Source organism: Lynx rufus, unplaced genomic scaffold (genome assembly GCF_022079265.1).
Source record: "Lynx rufus isolate CCGP_SWC_20201006 ecotype Redwood Valley unplaced genomic scaffold, mLynRuf1.p SCAF_15, whole genome shotgun sequence".
Taxonomy (NCBI): Eukaryota; Metazoa; Chordata; class Mammalia; order Carnivora; family Felidae; genus Lynx; species Lynx rufus.
Genome location: NW_025814829.1, coordinates 57,336,895 through 57,356,267, shown reverse-complemented (window position 1 = coordinate 57,356,267; position 19,373 = coordinate 57,336,895). Strand labels below are relative to the sequence as shown.

Genomic DNA, 19,373 nt, shown 5'->3' with positions numbered 1-19,373 from the left:
TTCCAGTTCTCCATATGTTGAAGAAAATCTCTCCTAGTTCACTTTTGATGTCAAAATGAGATTTATGTACAAAATTGGGGAAATACACTTATTTTTGGTTTGAAATACACCCAGATTTTTTAAATTGTCACCTAAAGTAGGTTGTGACTTTTTTTTTTTAAGAAGCAAGTTAAAAAGCCACATGCAAAAAAGATAACAATTTTTATATTCTGTTTCTATTTCTAAAATGTATAGTTGAAAATTAAATCTTAATGTGTATATTCTGTGTTCCTATTTTTGGTAACTGATTTTTCTTTTAAGTAGGAGACTTATAGATTCTGTGATCTTTCCTAAAATATATCCTTTCTATCCCCCTGAATAAAATATATTACGAACTTGGAAATAATAACTACTCCATGCCTAAATATTAGCTGCTAAGGCATTGCCTTCAAGGGAAAAGGTTTAGCTATTTAATCATCTGTGTCCCTGATAACTTTTTGGTGGTTTTTGTATCATTATCAGTATATTTTGATTAAGCCTGACTGAGTTTATATGGTTCATTATACTTTGCAGCCATCTGATTTAAATAAGTAATTGGATGTTTTTGAAGGAGGTTTGGAGGAAAAGCCCAGCAATAAAGGACACATGTCATTGTCTTTTCAGATCTTTTTCTGCCTCTGGGTTTAACCTCTTTGGCTCGTAGAGAAATAGCGAAAATTTTATATCCCTGGTGCTTAGTACATATATTAAAGGTTTGCCTTTTTCTTTTGTAGGATGAAGTGGCACACACTCTCACTGAGAGCAGAGTGTTAAAGAACACTAGACACCCCTTTTTAACAGTAAGTGGCTGAAGGGCAGATGTTATAATCATAACATTTTAAATTTAAGGGAGTTGTGCAAAAACTAAGCCATGAAAAATAACATTTTAAATAAAATTCATTTAGGTATGCCATTTTCTTTGTGGGAAGACTAGAAGTTTGTTTCTTTGAAATTACTGCAGTGTGTGGATTAAGTTTACAATATGTATGCATTTGTACTCCATTATTTTTTTTTAAGACTTTTTTTTCCCCTCATGAATTTCACTGCCTTAAAAACAAAAACAAAAACAAATTACTCCAGAGCAAATATACGTAGAGCACTGAGAAAATGGTAGACTTAAAAGAATTTCTTAGTGTTAAATGTAAGGATTTTGTTTCCTTTGTCTGTTGGCTTCTGATAAATATTTAAATGATCAAGCAGCATTCTCTTCAAATATGAAAGGCAGATATCTTTACTGGATATTTTTTATAGAAATTGAGACTTCTTTTAGGTATAGAGTACTCTCAGAAACACAGGAAGACTGAATACACATTAAATTAAAGGTAGGATAAGTCATGATGTATTTTCTTGACTGGACAAAGTATAAACTATGAGTTATATGCATGTTACTTGTTTTGAAAGAAACTGATTTTTTTTTTCAGTCCTGTTCTTAGATTGTAATAGAGACATAATTTGCCAAGTTTCTGTATGTTCTTGGTTCTGATGACATGTATTAAGATTAAAAATAACAGACATACAAGAGGGAGAACATTTTAAAGATTTAGCATTATGCAAAGTAGGAATTTCCAGATACCTAGACTTACTTTGTTACATTGCTGGGTGTATATTGTCTAGTATATTAAGACAGCTCTAAAGTTCTGCTGTCTTTATAACTTACACAATTATATGAACCAACTCTGTTGAATTCAGTCATGTTTTGTACCCAGTATGCAAATAGTGAAACTATATTAGAAGCCTGAACATAACTACTCTAGCTGTATTTTTGAGTCTTCCTCGCTCTAAGGTTACATGGGTGCAACTTCGGGCACTAATACAGTTTCAAATAGGCGGCACAGTAGATGGAGAGTTGCTCGTCAAAATTACTAAGTGTGTTTTTACTTAAAATTTTAATTTTAATTTTCCCCTAACAATATCCAATGCTGATCTAAATAGAATTTGTTTTATGTTCCTCACAACTCTTGCTTACACACTCTTAAGGAGTAGGTAGATTCTTAAGGGCAAGAACATTTCATCCAGCAAGCTTACTGTTTCTAAGTGTTCTATTTTGGTATTGTTATAAGAATACTGGATTATAATGTAACATTTTTTCTTTTTCATTTCAAGTCCTTGAAATATTCCTTCCAGACAAAAGACCGTTTGTGTTTTGTGATGGAATATGTTAATGGGGGAGAGGTGAGTCAAGAAGTCAATCCAGCATATGCATGGTAGTATTGTCATCATTTTAAAAAATTATTTAAAATAGAAGTTATGATGTAACTATTCTGTACTTTGCTGTAGAGATATGTGTAGCTCTTTCTCCTGTGGAGTAGATGGGAACTGAATAATTTCTAATGAAATGTAATGGTCACTTTTTAAAAACTATTTTCATATATTAGAAAGCATACTCATATTCTTTTTCTTCCTATATTTTGTAAGTGTGAAATATTTTATCACTTGTACAAGTTTTGAAATCATGTTATTTAATTTTGGAAACTGGAAATACAGGATTTTTAATGCTTTTTACAACGTTCTTCCTCAAGTGTTTGTTAACCTTACAAAAGATAATGTAACCAATTTTGAACTGGGTTTAACAGTACTCCATAGTCTCATCCTGGCTGAGTTTCCTCTTCATTTACATAGGAGTTAGAGTAACCTTGACTGCATTTGAAGAGATTCAAAGGGTCAGGGCTCCTGGGTGGCTCTGTGGGTTAAGAATCTGGCTTCGGATTTCGGCTCAGGCCATGATCTTGTGGTTCATAGGATCAAGCCCCGTGTTGGGCCCTGCACTGATAGCATGGAACCTGCTTGGGATTCTCTGTCTCTCTGTCTCTCTCTGTCTCTCTCCCTCTCCCTCTTCCTCTCCCTCCCTCCCTCATCTCTCTGCCCCGCTCCAACTCTCACTCTCTGTATCTCTCAAAATAAATAAATAAATAAACGAACATTTTTTAAAATTATTAAAAAAAAAAACAGATTTGGGAGGCTTTTGTAGTTTTGAAGAGAAATGCAGTCTTAGTGGTACATTTCACCTATTCCTTTATTCCCTGTCCTTTCTCCTCTGTATTTTTGATCAAAATCAATGTGAGGGAAAATTTCAATTTACTGGAATAGCTAAGTGGAAATATTTACACTGTGGATTTTCTAAAACAAATTTAATTATTAAATAGGGAATTTGTCTCACAGACCTTAAAATAGTCTTATTTTTCCAAAATAGATTAAATATCCCCTATAGAATATTTTCTCCTGTAGAATTATCTGACTTGTAGGAATTAGTTCATTGCAAAATTCATTCATTCATTTGGGAAACACATTTTAAATACCAGGCAGTGTGGGTTTATCAGAATGTGTGAAGACATCATCTTTCTATGAAGGAGCTTACATTTTATCATAGAAGTGTATTATAAATTAGAATGTATAGTGAAAGACCTAAGTGCTAATAAAGTCATATTAGAAAATCCTTTATGGGGTTTTCTAATTTAGGGCAGACCTTTAATGCTTAATGAGACTTCAGCAGGAAACTGATTTGAGAAGATTCCGCAAGCAGAGGGATCATGTGAGCAGAGTTACCAGGATGAGCACAGGGCCAGAAGAGCTTGAGTAGTTGGATGAGAAAACCCAGGCATGCGGTCACGTTATCTGGGAAAATACAAAGAAAATGAATGTCATGGCATTGCGCAAGATCGGTACATGTTCATGACCAATTATTTAGTCGTGGGTAGAAAGAGAGGTATCAGAAGTGGCTTTTGGTTGGGATCAGGGAGAACTAATATAGTGAAATTACAGAGAATGTGTTGAGGGCAAGATTATAAATTTGGTTTTGAAAAGGGTTTTCCTAAGGTTCCTAGGAAATGAGTATGTGGAAATAGCATGGAAATCTCACCGAGGATAAAGAAGGGGTCAGAACTATGGATACAGGTTTGGGAGCCATTTGTATAAATGTTGTAATTTAAGTTACGAGGGTGACTGTTTCCCATTTCATGGGAAATTAAGTTGATGAGATGTTTGTGTAGTATCCATCAAAATAAAAAGTGCTTATATTCTTAGAGCAGTTACACTTCCAGTAATTTATCCACATACATATTCACAGATATACCACAGAATGGAATTTGGATAAATACATTCAGTGCAGCATTCATAGTACCTTTGGTAAGGAGACTGCCGTATCTGTGCAGTGGAATACTTTATATCCATTAAAAAGAACGAGGCAGCTCAATACAGGCTGATAGAGAACAAGTTCTAAGATACATTATGAAGTGAAAGAAACACGGTGCAGAGTATAAAGCATGCCACCACTGTAATGGTTTAACGAAGGCAGGACCGTGTGTATGTGATATGCATTTTTATAGATGCGTCGACTCTCTCTGGAATTATGCTCTCTGAAATTATACACTGGGCATTAGTGTGTACCTTTGGGAAGATAAACCGAGTGACTGGGGACCAGGTGGGAGGACTTATTTCTCAATTATGTGTTCTTCAGCAGCTTTTGTATTTGGTGCTACAAATAAACATTATGTATTTAAAAAATGAAGGAGGGAAGTTAGGCAGGCAGGCAGATGGATGGATTGATAGATGACCAGGGAAGACGATATTGGGAAAATGTTAAATTCTACAAACAAAAACTTGGAGAACTACTCTTTCACAGTATCATGTATTTACATCTATTATAACAATTACCAGGTTGTTTTATAACTAAGCTATTTACTTTTATATATTTCCTACTAGACTCTGAGCTGGTCAAATGCCAGCAACTTACTCACTACCTAGCATGAGTAGGAACCTGACAGATATTTACTGGATGGTTTGAATGAATAAATAAGTGAAAAGGATAAATAAATCCTCTCCAGGAACAGGGATCAACAGGGATTTTTAAACTGGAAACTGCTGAGAAGTAGGAAGAAAAATAGAAAGTAATGTACAATGTAGTTTATTTTGGCCAAAAACTTGAAAGTGTTTCTTCAGGAGGGAGTATCTTTGAGTGTATTTATAAAATATATGTATTTTTTGAGGCTTTGTGCAAGGCACTAGGGTAGGTATGGTGCATAAAATCTGAATTAAACCTTGATCTTCCCCTCAAAGAGTTTGTAGTCATGTGGTGAAGGTACCAAGCCCACACTCAGCTTAGAGTGATAACTATCACCTGTATCAGAAATACAGATGAAGAACCACAGGACTTCACGGGAGGGAGAGGGTTTCATGTGGTGGGGTGAGGGAAGCTTCGGAGCCTCGGGGAGGGGCGGGGGGGGCTCACGGCACCCACACTCTAGCATACTTCTGAGATTAATTAACTGATGATTGTCGAAACAATTTTACACACAAAAGCAGATTTTCAGACTAGCCAGATGGTTTTCTTTAGCACTGAAACTCCTACATTATAGCTCTCTTTTTTCGGAATTTCTGTTTTGAGAATGTGTTATAGATAAAGACTGAATTATTTAATGGATTGCAGCAGGTGAACTGATTCTGTATGTGCATGGATAGCAATTATAGCATTGCCATCTATATAGATACATTTGGAAAATTTGATTGTATTTATACACTTTTAGTGCAAAGAAAGTTTCTTATTTGTAATTTCCCAGTTTTTCTCTTTTAAGTTATCAAATATACTTTTGAATACATTTTGAATGTACTTCATAAATACAAATAGTTATTTTGTTCTTGGAACTGAATGTGTTTATTTCTCTTCTTAAATTTATTGTTTCTCTGAAGGAAATCTATGTTCAGTATATCCTTATGGTGACTTATTTAATTTTGGTTTTGCTTTAGGTTCACCATGACACTTATTCTGCCCAGGGATGCTTCCTAGAAATGCATAAAACTCAATTTCTGTAGAAAAAATACGAAACAGAGTACTTCTGTGTGGAAATAAGGTTGACATAGAGGTAAAGCAAGGGAAGCCGTAAACTCACACAGGCAGGCTGTCCATACCAATACTCACTGATGCGCTGGGAATTATCCAATGGGGAACATCTGGGTGGTAACTAGGAGATGTGGGTAGGAGATGACTGACCTATTGGAAAGTAAGCTCTGGTAAACGTGGTGTTCATGAAACGGCAATATATTCAGACTTCTCTGTATCTCACCTGTGCCCTGAGATGGACTTCTTTAGTGGGCCTATTGAAATCATCATAACTAGCCCAGTCTTTACTTAATTTGTGTTTATTGTCTTGATTTTTAATTAGCAGTAGCATCCTTTGAGTCTGTGTTCTGGAATGTTTATCATGAAATATAAATACAACAGTTGAGACATTCTTTTTCTTACTTAACATTTTTGTGAATATATGAACTTCTTTCAGCCTAGTAGACGGCATGGAAATTGAGCATGTTCGTGGCCATGCTTGTTATCTTCCCTGTGTTTGCCAGTATTGTTGAAAGCACTGAATAATCCTGATTATTCAGGAAGTGGATTGTGAGAGGATATCGATTGTAAAAAATCAGCAGGTCTTTATAGGCATATCAGTACAATGGGAATCACATCATAATTGCAGTTAACTTATATGAATTCAAAGTAAAAAGCAGCAAAGGACATCATAGAAATAGACAGTAGATAGATCAGTAGATAGAAAGATAGTAGATAGATAGGAAGGATTTGAGGATTCTTCCATTCTTGTTAAGTGTGTTGGCAGTCCCCTCAAGATGAGAAATGTAAGTTTGCTGTTCTTTTACTCCATGTTTGTTTCTACTTGCCCTCCATAGAGTTTCATGGGATACAAACCCTAGTGCTTAAAAACACATAGTTTTCAGAAAACATTGTCATTAAGTGCATCATAACTACAGATGTTCATCTAAAGAAATTATGGTACTTTGTTGCTGAAGGAAGAAGTGCTGAGCTTAACTATATTGAGACAGTATGTTGGGTCTCCAGTGTAGTACCTGCCTCAGGAATTTTTCAGGAATGATTTTGATTATACTTGATAATTTATGTATGAACTTCAGAACCTATTCCATTAGAATTCATTTGCCTATTAAATATTTAATGAGCAACTACTATTGACTGGACCTCAGCAGATACACAAATAAGGAAAAACTTGGTACTTTCTTTTAAAAGATGACTCTCTAATTGGGATTATAGACAAGAGAGTGTGTATACACCTAATAGTGTTACTATTGCCATGATAACACTGATTGCTATGGGAAACAGAGAATGGGCACTTGAATCAGTCTGGAGGAAAGAGGGAAGAGAAAAGGAGAGAATGCCAGAGAAATGCCTTGGGTGGTTGCTATGCTAAGACTTAAGTTGAACTCTAAGTTACATCAGTACAAATGCGAAGGAGGGCATTCCAAACAAGGCAATAGAATGTGTAGAATGTGCAGGAATATGCAAATTCTCCCCCATCTGCCCAGCTACAACACAGGATGGGCAGTGCTAAAGTCCTGCAGAGGAAAGTCAGAAGTGTATGAACAAGTATTCAGTGTCGTATTAGGACAGATCTTCCAAGTAATTTGGGTTTTATCCTGAAGACAGTGAAGCATCGTGGAAGGATTTCTGTAAGAAAATGTTTCAGGAGGAGTACTTGGTAGCAATATGAAGCTTGGACTGAAGAAGACAGAATTGGAAACAGGGAAACTACTTCAGATGAGACTGCATTTAGGTTTTTCGTCATCCAGTTATAAACTGTTAGAGTCATTAATTGAGGTAATATTAGAAGGAATAAAATTCTAGGATTTAAGGGCTAAACGGAAAGAGAAAAACATGGCACAGTTTTCTGCTTGTTGCTTGGGGGGACTTGTGTGGATACTGGGCTATTCAAAGAGTCAGGCAACACAGGAAGAGGAATGAGTCCCGGCATGATCATCTTTTATTGGAGGAGCCTGTTGAGGCTAACAAGGAGGTAGAGTTAGGTCAGAGGTACAAATAGGCTTCATCAGCAATGCTGAAACCAAAGAAGGGAAGAAATGTCCGTTGTGAGAAAAATATGTAAAGTTAGGACATTAGTGGCCAAGAATGGTGCCTGGGGATATCAACATGAGAGGTGATGGCGATGAGAGAAGCCTAAGGAGAATCCTGCACAGAAGGAGCCAGGCAGGAGAAGCCTGTGAAGCCAAGTATGTATAGAACAGAGTAGAGTGAGTCCTGCAAGATAACAGTTGACAAATGTGCTGGGATTGGACATTGACTAGTTCCTAAGCAGAAGCATGGATTCTTCCTTTTTCTTGGGTCGATGTAAGGTGTGAACCTTGGTGATAGGATGGAACGTACAAGAGTTAGTTCAGAGCTCACTAGAACAAGGCTGTGAAAGCGAACTCAGGGCACCTTTGGTAAGCAGCCATCCAGCATCTGGAGAACATACTGTGAAAGCGTTCCAGTAATATGACCAGTGACATGCTGCCAACACATCCAAGTCATCTCTTTTTGTAGCTCAGGTATTACCAGAGTTCCATAAGATTACTTAAAATCTTAAAAAATAAGACAAATAAAAGCAAAAAAACAACACTGGGATGCCTCTAGTTAGGATTCTTCCCCCAAATCTTACTCACAGCCATATTTCTTTCCAGACCTCTGTAAATCTCTCTCCAGGCTGGAATTGGAAGTTAAGATATCCATTAGGGGGTAAAGGACAGTCACTGTGTAGAAATGTTTGTTCACCTGATAAATTCTTCACACCCTTCTATTTTCTTTGTGTGGATACAGATGAACTGACACTGTGCTCATTGTACACTATATTAATCTCTTTGAAAAAATTCATTTCGTTGTTTGCATATGACTTTCAGTTTCATGCCAGTCTTGAGATCTTCTCATACTTTAGGTTTTTCATTGTTTGTCTTCAGTGAACCCAAGTCTGTCGTTTCAAATTCACGTGAGGCAGAAGTGCCAACAGTGAGAAATTGTAGTTCTGCTCACTAATTTATGGAGGTGTGATTTGGGTGATTTTTAAATTAAAAGTATCATTTCATATTCATAGTGATGACTTTAAAATTTTTACTAAACTTATGTGTGTATAAATATCTTTAGTGTTAGGAGTCTGGCAAGTTAATTTCTTTGCCCACCATTTTAATTATGAATATATTATGTAGGTTATATCAGAGTTTCATTGCTTTCATCCGATGTGTTTTCAAAAATTCCCAAGCTAAGAAAGATACATTGTAAAATTCACTTTAGCACGTAAAGTTTAAGGCAAAATAAGTTTGGGAATATTTTTAGTATATACTTTAGCATAATTTTATAATATTTCAAGGCTGGCTTCCTACAGTGAATCATTAAACCAATATATCACTGCATCTAAGGTAATAATTCAAAGCCTTCACTGGTTTCAACATCTAAGAGGCTTACTTTCATATCTAGAATCTCACTGGAGAATCTGACTGGAACTGTAGGAACCGATCAGGCATTTGCCTACTTCCACAATTCTTTTCCATGTGGTTATGGCACGGCACGGCATTTTCAAGATAATCAAACTTTGTTTTTGTTTTTAATTTTAATGTTTTATTTATATTTAAGAGAGAAACAGTGTGTGAACAGGGAACGGGCAGAGAGAGACAGAGACAGAATCTGAAGCAGGCTCCAGGCTCCAAGCTGTCAGTACAGAGCCCAGTGCGGGGCTCGAACCCACGAACTGCGAGGGTCATGACCTGAGCCGAAGTCAGACACCCAACCGACTGAGCCACCTGGGTGCCCCAGGATAATCAAACTTCTCACACAAAGGTTGGATTACCCAGAGTAAGCATTTCCAAAAAGTGAAAACAGAAGACACAATGTACGTACAACTGGAGACCTTGAAGAGAAAACACAGGGCATTGGAACACAATACCTAAACATTAAAAAGTATAATCTCCCTTCCCCCCAAAAAAGTATAATCCCCAAACACAGTATGTAGTCATTTGTGCTCTGCACCTTTCACTTAGCACGTTACTTTTAAAATTCATCAAAATGGTTGCATATATCAGTAGCTTGTTTCTTTTTATGGATTTACTCCATTACATTGTTGTATCATAATGTGCTTGTACAATCACCAGTCGATAGGCATTTGGGTTCTTTGCAGTTTGGGCTCTTATGAAAAATGTTCTTGTGAATATTTCAGTACAAAACTTTATATGGACATTTATTTTTACTTGGGTAAATACCTAGGAATGCTATTTCTGTGTCCTCTGGTGTGTCCAACTTTGTAAGAAACCGCCAAATTTCATTTTACATTTCTGAGATGTTACTCAGCATCATCACCGTGCTTGGCATGGTTAGTCTTTTTAAAATTTTACCCATTTTAGTGAGTGTGGAGTGGTAGCTTGTAGTTTGAATGTGAACTTCCTGAACAACTAATAATATTGAACACCTTTTCCTCTGTTGATTTGCTATTTGGATGTCTTCTTTATTGAAGTATCTGCTAAAATATTTTTGGCCACTCTTTAATTGGGTTGTTTGTCTTTTTTAAAATTGAGTAGTCAGAATTCTTCATATATTCTAGATACAAGTGCTTTATTATATAGATGTTTTGTAAATATTTTCTCCCAGTCTGTGGTCTGCCTTTTCATTTTTTTTTAATGGCAAATTTTTCTCTCACCCTAACAAACCTCTCATGCCCCTTTACAGTCCGTGCATCCCATCACCCCCTTCCTTGTAACCACTGATACTGTTTCTTACAAGTGTCTTTTGAAGGACAAGTCTTTTAAATTAGATGAAATACATCTCATGAGGGTTTTTTGTATATGAGTGGTTTGTGCATTTTATGTTTAAAACATCTTTTCCTCACCCAAGTTAAAAATTTTTCTCCCATGTTTTCTTCTTTTTCCTTTTTAAGTTTATTTATTTGTTTTGAGGGAGGGAGAGCGAGAGAAAGAGAGAGAGAGAGAAAATGTGCATGAGCAGGGGAGGGACAGAGAGAGAGAGGCAGAGAGGGAATCCCAAGCAGGCTGTGTGCTGTCAGCACAGGAGTGTGACAAGGGGCTTAATCTCATGAACCTCGAGGTCATGACCTGAGCCAAACCTGGAGTCACTTGGAGTCACTGAGCTACCCAGGTGCGCCACTCCTCCCCAACCCATGTTTTCTTCTAAAAGGGTTAAATGTTTTAGCACTTAAATTTAGGTCTGTGATCCATTTCAAGTTAATTTTTGTATATGGTGCTATATAAGAGTCAGAGTTCTTTTTTTTTTTTTTTAACAGTTGGATATCTAACTGTTTCAGCATATTTGTTGAAAATGCCATCTTTTTCCCACTAAATTACCCTGCCACCTTTGTCAAAAATCAGTTGTACGTGTGGGTTGATACCTGGGCCCCCTGTTTTGTTGCATTGATCTAGATCTATCCATTCTTATCCCTGTCACACTATTGTTAGCATTTTTACTTTAGAGTAAGTGTTAAAATTAGACAGTTTGGGTCTTTCCCTTCTGTTCTTTTAAAAAGTTGTTTTTACAACCCTATTTCCTTAACATTTCCATATAAATTATAGAATAATCTTGTTGTTTCTATGTAAAGGTCTCTTGGATTTTAATTGGGATTGTGTTAAATCTGTTGATCAATTTGGAGAGAATTTATGTGTTAATAATAATGTGTTCTGATCCATGAACATGATATATCTTTCCCATTATTTAGGTTTTCTTTAATTTTTTCAGCAGTATTGTGTAGTTTTTAGTGCACAGGTCTTGAATATTTTTTGTTAAATTTACCCTGAACTGTTTTATGTTTTTGATGTTTTTATAAGTGATTGGTTTGAACTTGCAAATTTGGTTTGTTGATAATATATAGAAATGCAATTGATACTTCTTCCCCTTGAATCTTGCATTCAATTGCTAAAAATATTTTTTGTAAACATGTTGAGATTCTCTGTGTAGATGATCATATCATGTGAGAATAGAGGCAATTTTACTTATTTCTAATCTCATGCATTTTTCTTTTTCTTACCATCTAGGACCTCCAGGACAGTGTTATATAGCATAGTGAGAGCAGACATTCTTGCCTTATACCTGATCTTAGGGTGAAAGCATTCATATTTTCACCAAGAAATGTGTTGTTAGCTGTAGGTTTTTCATAGATGCCCTTCATCAAGTTGAAGACATTTTTTTTATTCCTACTTTGCTGAGCTTTTTTTAAAAAAATCCTTATAAGATGTAATATTTTGTCAAATGATTTCTCTGTTTCTATTGTGATGGCCATATGGTTTTTTTCTTTATTCTGCTAATATACTGAATTTTGTTGTTGAGTTTTTAATGTTAAACCAACTTTGAATTTCTTAGATAAACTCATCTTGGTTGTGAGGTATTATCCTCTTCATGTGTTGTCAGATCCAGTTTGCAAGATTTTGTTAAGAGTTTTAAATCTTTGTTCCTTTGTAATATTGTTTAGGTCCCTCCTTTTCCCTTCCCCAAGTAATGTCTCTGGGTTTGCGTTCGAGATAATGTTGGCCTCTTGAAATGAATTGGGAAGCATTGCTTCCTGTTCTGTTTTCTGGTAGATTTTATCAGTGAAATTTTTGGACCAAGAGTTTTCTTTTTAAGAAGGCTTATAACAATGAATGGTGGAGGGTGGGGAGGAATACATATATATATAAAATAAAATGCATGGATATATTGCCATGCATTTTATTTTTTCTTGAGTGGGTTTTGGTAGTTTATGTGTTTCCAAGAATTTATTCCTTTCATCTAAATTTTTAAGTGTATTTGCTTAATACTGTTTTCTTTTAAAAAAAATTTTTTTTGATGTTTATTTATTCTTGAGAGAGAGAGCGCCTGAGCGGGGGAATGGCAGAACGAGAGAGGAACACAGAATCTGAAGCAGGCTTCAGGCTCTGAGTTGTCAGCACATAACCCAATGCGGGGCTGAAACTCACAGACTGTGAGATCATGACCTGAGCCGAAAGTCAGACGCTTAACTGACTGAGCCACCCAGGCGCCCCTGCTTAATATTGTTAATGTTCCCTGGTATTGCATCAGTGTCCGGGAGCAGTGGTTCGTGTCTCTCTTTTAATATTTCAACTTGTGTCTTCTCTCTTTATTTCTGATCATTTTTCCTAAAAGTTAATAATTTTTATTGATATTTTAAGCTGTAGTTTTTATTGATTTTTTTCTCTTATTTTTGGGTTATCTATTTCATTGACTTTTGCTCTTTATTATTTCCTTCGTTCTGGTTACTGTGGGTTTAATTTGCTTTTCTTATCCTTGTTTCTTTTTTTTTTTTTTTTAATTTTTTTTTTCAACGTTTTTTTTTAATTTATTTTTGGGACAGACAGAGACAGAGCATGAACGGGGGAGGGGCAGAGAGAGAGGGAGACACAGAATCGGAAACAGGCTCCAGGCTCCGAGCCATCAGCCCAGAGCCCGACGCGGGGCTCGAACTCACAGACCGTGAGATCGTGACCTGGCTGAAGTCGGACGCTTAACCGACTGCGCCACCCAGGCGCCCCTCTTATCCTTGTTTCTAATGTGGAAACTTACAGCATTTATTTAAGCCTTTTTTCTTTTCTGATCGAAGTATTTCATGTATAAACTTCCCTGTAGAAACCAATTTTATGTTATATGTTATATGAATATTTATAGCATATTTTTAATGTTATATAGGTTTTTACATGGTTTTAATGTCTCTTATTCTTTTCCCAAATTTACTAATTTATCAAGTCATGTTTTCTTTGACCAGTGGACTATTTAAAGGTGTATGTTTTCCAAATAAGATTTGTTTATTCATTCAGAAATATTTAGAGGTGCCTGGGTGGCTCAGTTGGTTAAGCATCTAACCTCGGCTCAGGTCATGATCTCACGTTTCGTGCGTTCAACCCTGCGTTGGGCTCTGTGCTGACAGCCCAGAGCCTGGAGCCTGCTTAGGATTCTTTGTCTCCCTCTCTCTGCCCCTCCCTAGCTTGTGTTCTTTCTCAAAAATGAATAAACGTTAGAAGGAAGGAAGGAAGGAAGGAAGGAAGGAAGGAAGGAAGGAAGGAAGGAAGGAAGGAAGGAAGGAAGGAAGGAAAAGAAAAATATTTATTGAGTGCTTGTTGTGTTCCGGTCTTAGGGTGCACTGGGGTGAGTAAAACAGTCATAAAATAAACCCAACAAATGTATTGTAATAGCACCGAACAGATGCTATGAGGGAATGGAGAACCTACTTCCTATAAATTGAGTTGCCTGGCTTGAGGAAGTTGCACTTAGACTGAGACTTGACTGCAAAAAGGATGGGGAAGCAGGTACCGGGGAAGGAGCTGCACGCACGGAGGCTGTGAAGAGAGCAGCTCTGAGATGCGACTGCAGCACATAGCTACGCACTGATCTTTCAGCACAGATGGGGGGCTGTCGTCTTCTCGTTCTGCACCTTGAGAAGCTGCACTCTGTAGTAAGTTCTTTGTCCTATGCAGTTCATACTATGCAATTATGAAGGAGACTCATGAGTGAGATTTCTTCTTAATGGAATAATTTATACATTGACTGTCTCAAATTCATAGAAACTGTAGTTTTAGTGTAATAAATAGATGATATGCCTTAGAGACAGATGACCTAAGTTTGAACTCAGCCCTACCACTTAATAGCTATGGGACGCTAGGTGAATTTTATGCCATCTCTAAGCCTTAGTTTTCTCATTTCTGTGATGCAGATAAGGATCTACCTATTTTATAAGGGGCGTTTTGAGGATTATGCATGTAAGTCACTTAGTACAGTGCCCAGCAAGTAGAGGTATTCGAAAATAATGCCTAATGTGATAATATGGGAATAGTCACTTCAACTTACTATATTTAATCATCTGTAATACGGAGATAACATTATGTAGCTTTTATGATTGTTAGAATGCACTTCCCTGAGTGCTCAAAATGATAATGTTTATTATTTTTATTGTATTGGTATTAGATATATTTCATAAATAGCCCAGATATTTCACATAATCCTAATAAATACAAATATTTTAAAATAATGACCTTGGGAACATTCACCTTTTTAAAAGTATATTTTATTTTCCAAATGAAGAATCTGTTAATATTTAATGTGATAGAACTGAGCAATCTCTTCTTTATCTTGTTAATGTAGTTTCAATAAAATATTTTCATATAAGTTATTTAAATTGTAATAGTATATTGGGAATTTAAAATTAATTTTTAAAGGAATTATTAATTTTTTAAAACTTGTTTTAGAGAGAGTGGGCATAAGCAAGAGGTGGGGGTGGAGAAGGAGAGAGAGAGAATCTCAAGCAGACTCAATGCTCAGTGTGGAGCCCAACATGGGGCTCGATCCCACAACCCTGGGATCGTGACCTGAGCCGAAATTAAGAGTCAGACATTCAACCAGCTGAGCCACACAGGCATCCCTAAAAGGAAATTATTTTTTGTACTTTTCACATTATTAAGTATTTTCATTATTTGACTTTTAATCCCAGAAAATTTTCTTAACTTGTCTTGCATTACTTCTTTAAAACTTGCCCATTTAGGAGCACTTGGATGGCTCAGTTGGTTGAGCATCTGACTTCGGCTCGGATAATGATCTCACAGTTCATGGGTTCGAGCTCCGTGTCAGACTCTGTGCTGACAGCTCAGAGCCTGGAGCCGGCTTTGGATTCTGTGTCTCCCTCTGCCCCTCCCCCACTCACACTCTGTCTCTCCCAAAAGTAAATAAGCATTTTAAAAAATTTAAAAATTGCCGGTTGACAGGCTATTTTTTCAGATATCAGGCACCTACTTGGTGATCTAGAATTCATATATTTTCCTACTTGTAAGAAGAGGCCAAGAAGTAGAGGCTGTAGGGCTTGAGGCATTTAACTGATAATTTATGGCTAACACGGCTGCCACCAACCAAGTGTTTCATTGTCCAGCAACTTTGACCTTAGATCCCTTTCATTTTTTCTGTAACATCATAAAGGTTTAATTTATATTTCAAGAAATTTTAATTTAACTAGGCTATTAAAATACAGCATTTTTTGTTCTTCTGTCTATATCACAATCGTTTCTGAAAGAACTTTCCTTGAAAACTAATGCAGACTCTGGAGTTAGCCTGTGAAGAGGGTAGACACAGTCTAGAAGATAATTCTATGAATTGCCTGTTAAATGTAAGAATGCTTGCATTCAGAGTATCCTTCCATTCGAAGTACTTGGATACTAAGTATTCAGGTGTTTGTTTTATAATGTAATTAATACTGTTCCGGTTTTATATGTAGTATTTGCTGTGGACTGAGTATTTGTGTCCCCCTCACCACAGAACTCATGTGTTGAAACCTAGCCCCCAAGGTGATGATATTAGGAGGTGGGGTCTTTGGAAGGTGATTAGTCATGAGCATGGAACCCTCATGAGTGGGATTAGTGTACTCATAAAAGAGACTCCAGAGAGTTTCCTCGCCCCTCCCACCATGTGAGGATACAGAAGAAAGACAGCCATGACAGACTGGGAAGGAAGTTCTCACCTGACCCCCACTCTGCCAGTGCCTTGATCTTGGACTCATCAGAACTGTGAGAATAAATTTCTCTTGTTTACAAGCGACCCCCAGTCTGTGGCATTTTGTTACGGCAGCCTAAACAGACTTAAGACAGCATCAGTCATCCAGTAGTTTCCCTGCAGGTGGGCCAGAGCCATTCTTTTCATCTTGTCTTTTTGTAAACCCAGGGGAGGTGTTAATCCGCACATCGCACAGATTGGCATTTCTTGTTGCTTACTTACTTACTCTCTTTAGGATATTTAAGTTTCAGCTTCAACAGATATTATGGCAGTGAATGTAGTCATTGAAATTGAACATATTTTGTTACTCTGGAGTTAAGTTTTTTTGTTTTTTGTTTTTTGTTTTTTTACTATTACAAAGGAATGACTGAAAGTTGTAAAGGTAGTATTTGCAAGAAAAAAAAGTTGTTTTGTAAATCTTAGACTGCAATGATAATTGTTAGGAACTTTTTAAAGTCCAGGTTTTTTGTTGTTGTTTTTGAAAAATTCCATTAAAAACTAAATTTTTGCAGTGAAGGAAACGATCAACAAAGCTAAAAGGTACCCTACTGAATGGAAGAAGGTATTTCTAAATACATCCAATAAGGATTTAAAATTTTTTTTAATGTTTATTTGTTTTTGAGAGAGAGAGAGAGAGAGCACAAGTAGGGAAGGAACAGAGAGAGGGAAACACAGAATCCAAAGCAGGCTCCAGGCTCTGAGCTGTCAACACAGAGCCTGACGTGGGGCTTGAACTCATGAACTGTGAGATCATGACGTGAGCTGAAGTCAGATGCTCAACTGACTGAACCACCCAGGTACCCCATCCAATAAGGATTTAATATCTAAAATATATGAAAAACTTACACAACTTAATATTTAAAAAAAACAATTCTGTTACATAATGGGCAGAGGACTTGAATAGACTTTTTTCAAAGAAGACATATAAGTGGCCAATAGACACATGAAAATATGCTCAACATCACTCATCATCAAAAAATGCAAATCACAACCATGATGGGATATCACCTCACTCACACTCATCCGATTGGCTGTTAACAAAAAGACAAAAAATAACAGTGTTGGTGACAACGTAGTGGGAAGGGAGCCCTGGAACACTGTTGATGGGAATGCAAATTGGTGCAGTGACCATGGAAAACAGCATGGACGTTTCTCAAAAAATTAAAAATAGAACTACCATATGACCCAGCAAACTCCACTTCTGGGTCTTTATTCAAAGTAAATGAAAACTAATTTGAAAAGATATATGCACCTCTATGCTCATTGCAGCATGATTTACAATAGCCAGGATATTTGAAAGCAACCTTAGTGACTGCCGATAGATGAATGGATAAAGATGATGTATCTCTCTATCTATAACTTTTATTACTTTGTGTGTACATAATGTATACATACACAAACATACATTTACGATGGAGTATTACTCATCCATAAAAAACAGTGAAATCTTGCTGTTCATGACAACATGGATGGACCTAGAGGGTATTCCGCTAAGTGAAATGAATCAGAGAAACAGATACCATATGATTTCACTTGTATATGGAATCTAGAAAACAAAGCAAATGAACAAGTAAAACAAATAGACTCATAGATACAGGAAATAAACTTGGTTACCACAGGGGGAGGGTGGGGTGAAATAGGTGTAGGGGACTAAGGTGTACAAACTTTTAGTTATAAAATAGATTAGTCACGGGGATGTGACATACAGCATAGGTGATATGGTCAGTAATACTATAATAACTTTGTATGGTGACAGATCATAACTGGACATTGTGGGGATCACTTCATAATATATAAAAATATCAAGTCACTGTCCTTATGATGTACTCCTGAAACTAGTGGAACATTGTACGTCAATTACACTTCAGTTAAGAAAAAAAAAATATAACTGTTTTGCAAGATATAGCAATTTATTTTCAAAATAAACATTACCGGTTTTGTGAAGAAATAGTCTTATTTAGTAGGTTAAGATCATCTGTTTACATTAGTGTCTTCCTAACAGCTTGACTAAGTACAACACACAAAAGACATGTAGTCGTTCCCTTAAAGGAACTTAAATTTCTAAACTTTCTATGTTTTTTGCTTGAGTAGCAAGTAACTCGTTGTTTTTGAACAAAAACAAGAATATTCAATTATTTTATATGATTTTCTTATGCTTCTAATAAAAATACCTTGAGAAGTGTAAACCTTATTTTCCCTATAGATAATTATTTGGAAAGTATTTTTGAATTTCCCTTTATTCTTTACATATTTATTGAGCACATATTATGTGCTACGTATTAGGTTTGGCTCTGAAGATTCAAAGCTCTAGAGTACTTGCATGGTCTTTTCCTGTGCTTTTCCCTGTGCTTCTGACAGGAAAACAAAACTAATACAGCATTAAATTAGCCACGGGGGTTAACAGTACATGTATTTGAAAGCTTTGCAAAGTTTCTTTCTGATTACAGTGTAACAATTGCATGTCCGTTGCAGAACATCAAAAAGCCAAAAAAGTAGTTATTTTAATTCAGTTGTAAAATAAATTTATTGACTGCTTGCTAGAAGCTAGTCACTGTATACTTGGTATATGACATGAACAAGACAGGTGGCCTCTGTATTTATGGAAATCATAGTGTTTGGGGAATATATATCAAACAAATAATTATAAGTGATTTTCAAGGTAAAAAACAGAAGATGAAAACCACTCTAAATCTCACCGCCTAGCAATAATTGCTCTTACCATGTTAATATATTTTCCTGTTTTTATACTGTACACGTTTTCCATTTTACTTAGTATTCTAAAATATATACTAATTGCCTACTTGATTAATTATGTAGATATATTATAATTTATCAAATCCTTACCAAATTTTGGGACATTTAGATTATTTCCTTAACTTAATCAACTTTGCTTGGGTATAATCTACATGCAATAAAATGTGCTCCCTTTAAATACACATTACATGAGTCTTGACAAACAACATTACGTGCATGGAGTCCCCATTATAATAAAGATGTGGAATATTTCTGTTGCCTCAAAAAGTTCTGACATGCCATCTGTCACCCCGTCCTG

General features: G+C 36.1%; 1 protein-coding gene across 4 annotated transcripts in view; it reads left to right on the top strand.

The window, feature by feature from the left end:
* AKT3 (AKT serine/threonine kinase 3) overlaps positions 1-19,373 on the top strand; it is a 309,235-nt gene that overhangs the window by 213,308 nt on the left and 76,554 nt on the right. For 3 of the 4 annotated variants that reach the window (XM_047077092.1, XM_047077093.1, XM_047077094.1), the window contains exons 7-8: positions 753-818; positions 2,122-2,190. The exons of the other annotated variant lie outside the window; for it this stretch is intronic. In XM_047077092.1, coding sequence (XP_046933048.1) covers positions 753-818; positions 2,122-2,190 — 135 coding nt within the window. The remainder of the gene's footprint in view (positions 1-752; positions 819-2,121; positions 2,191-19,373) is intronic. 4 annotated transcript variants of the gene reach the window in all.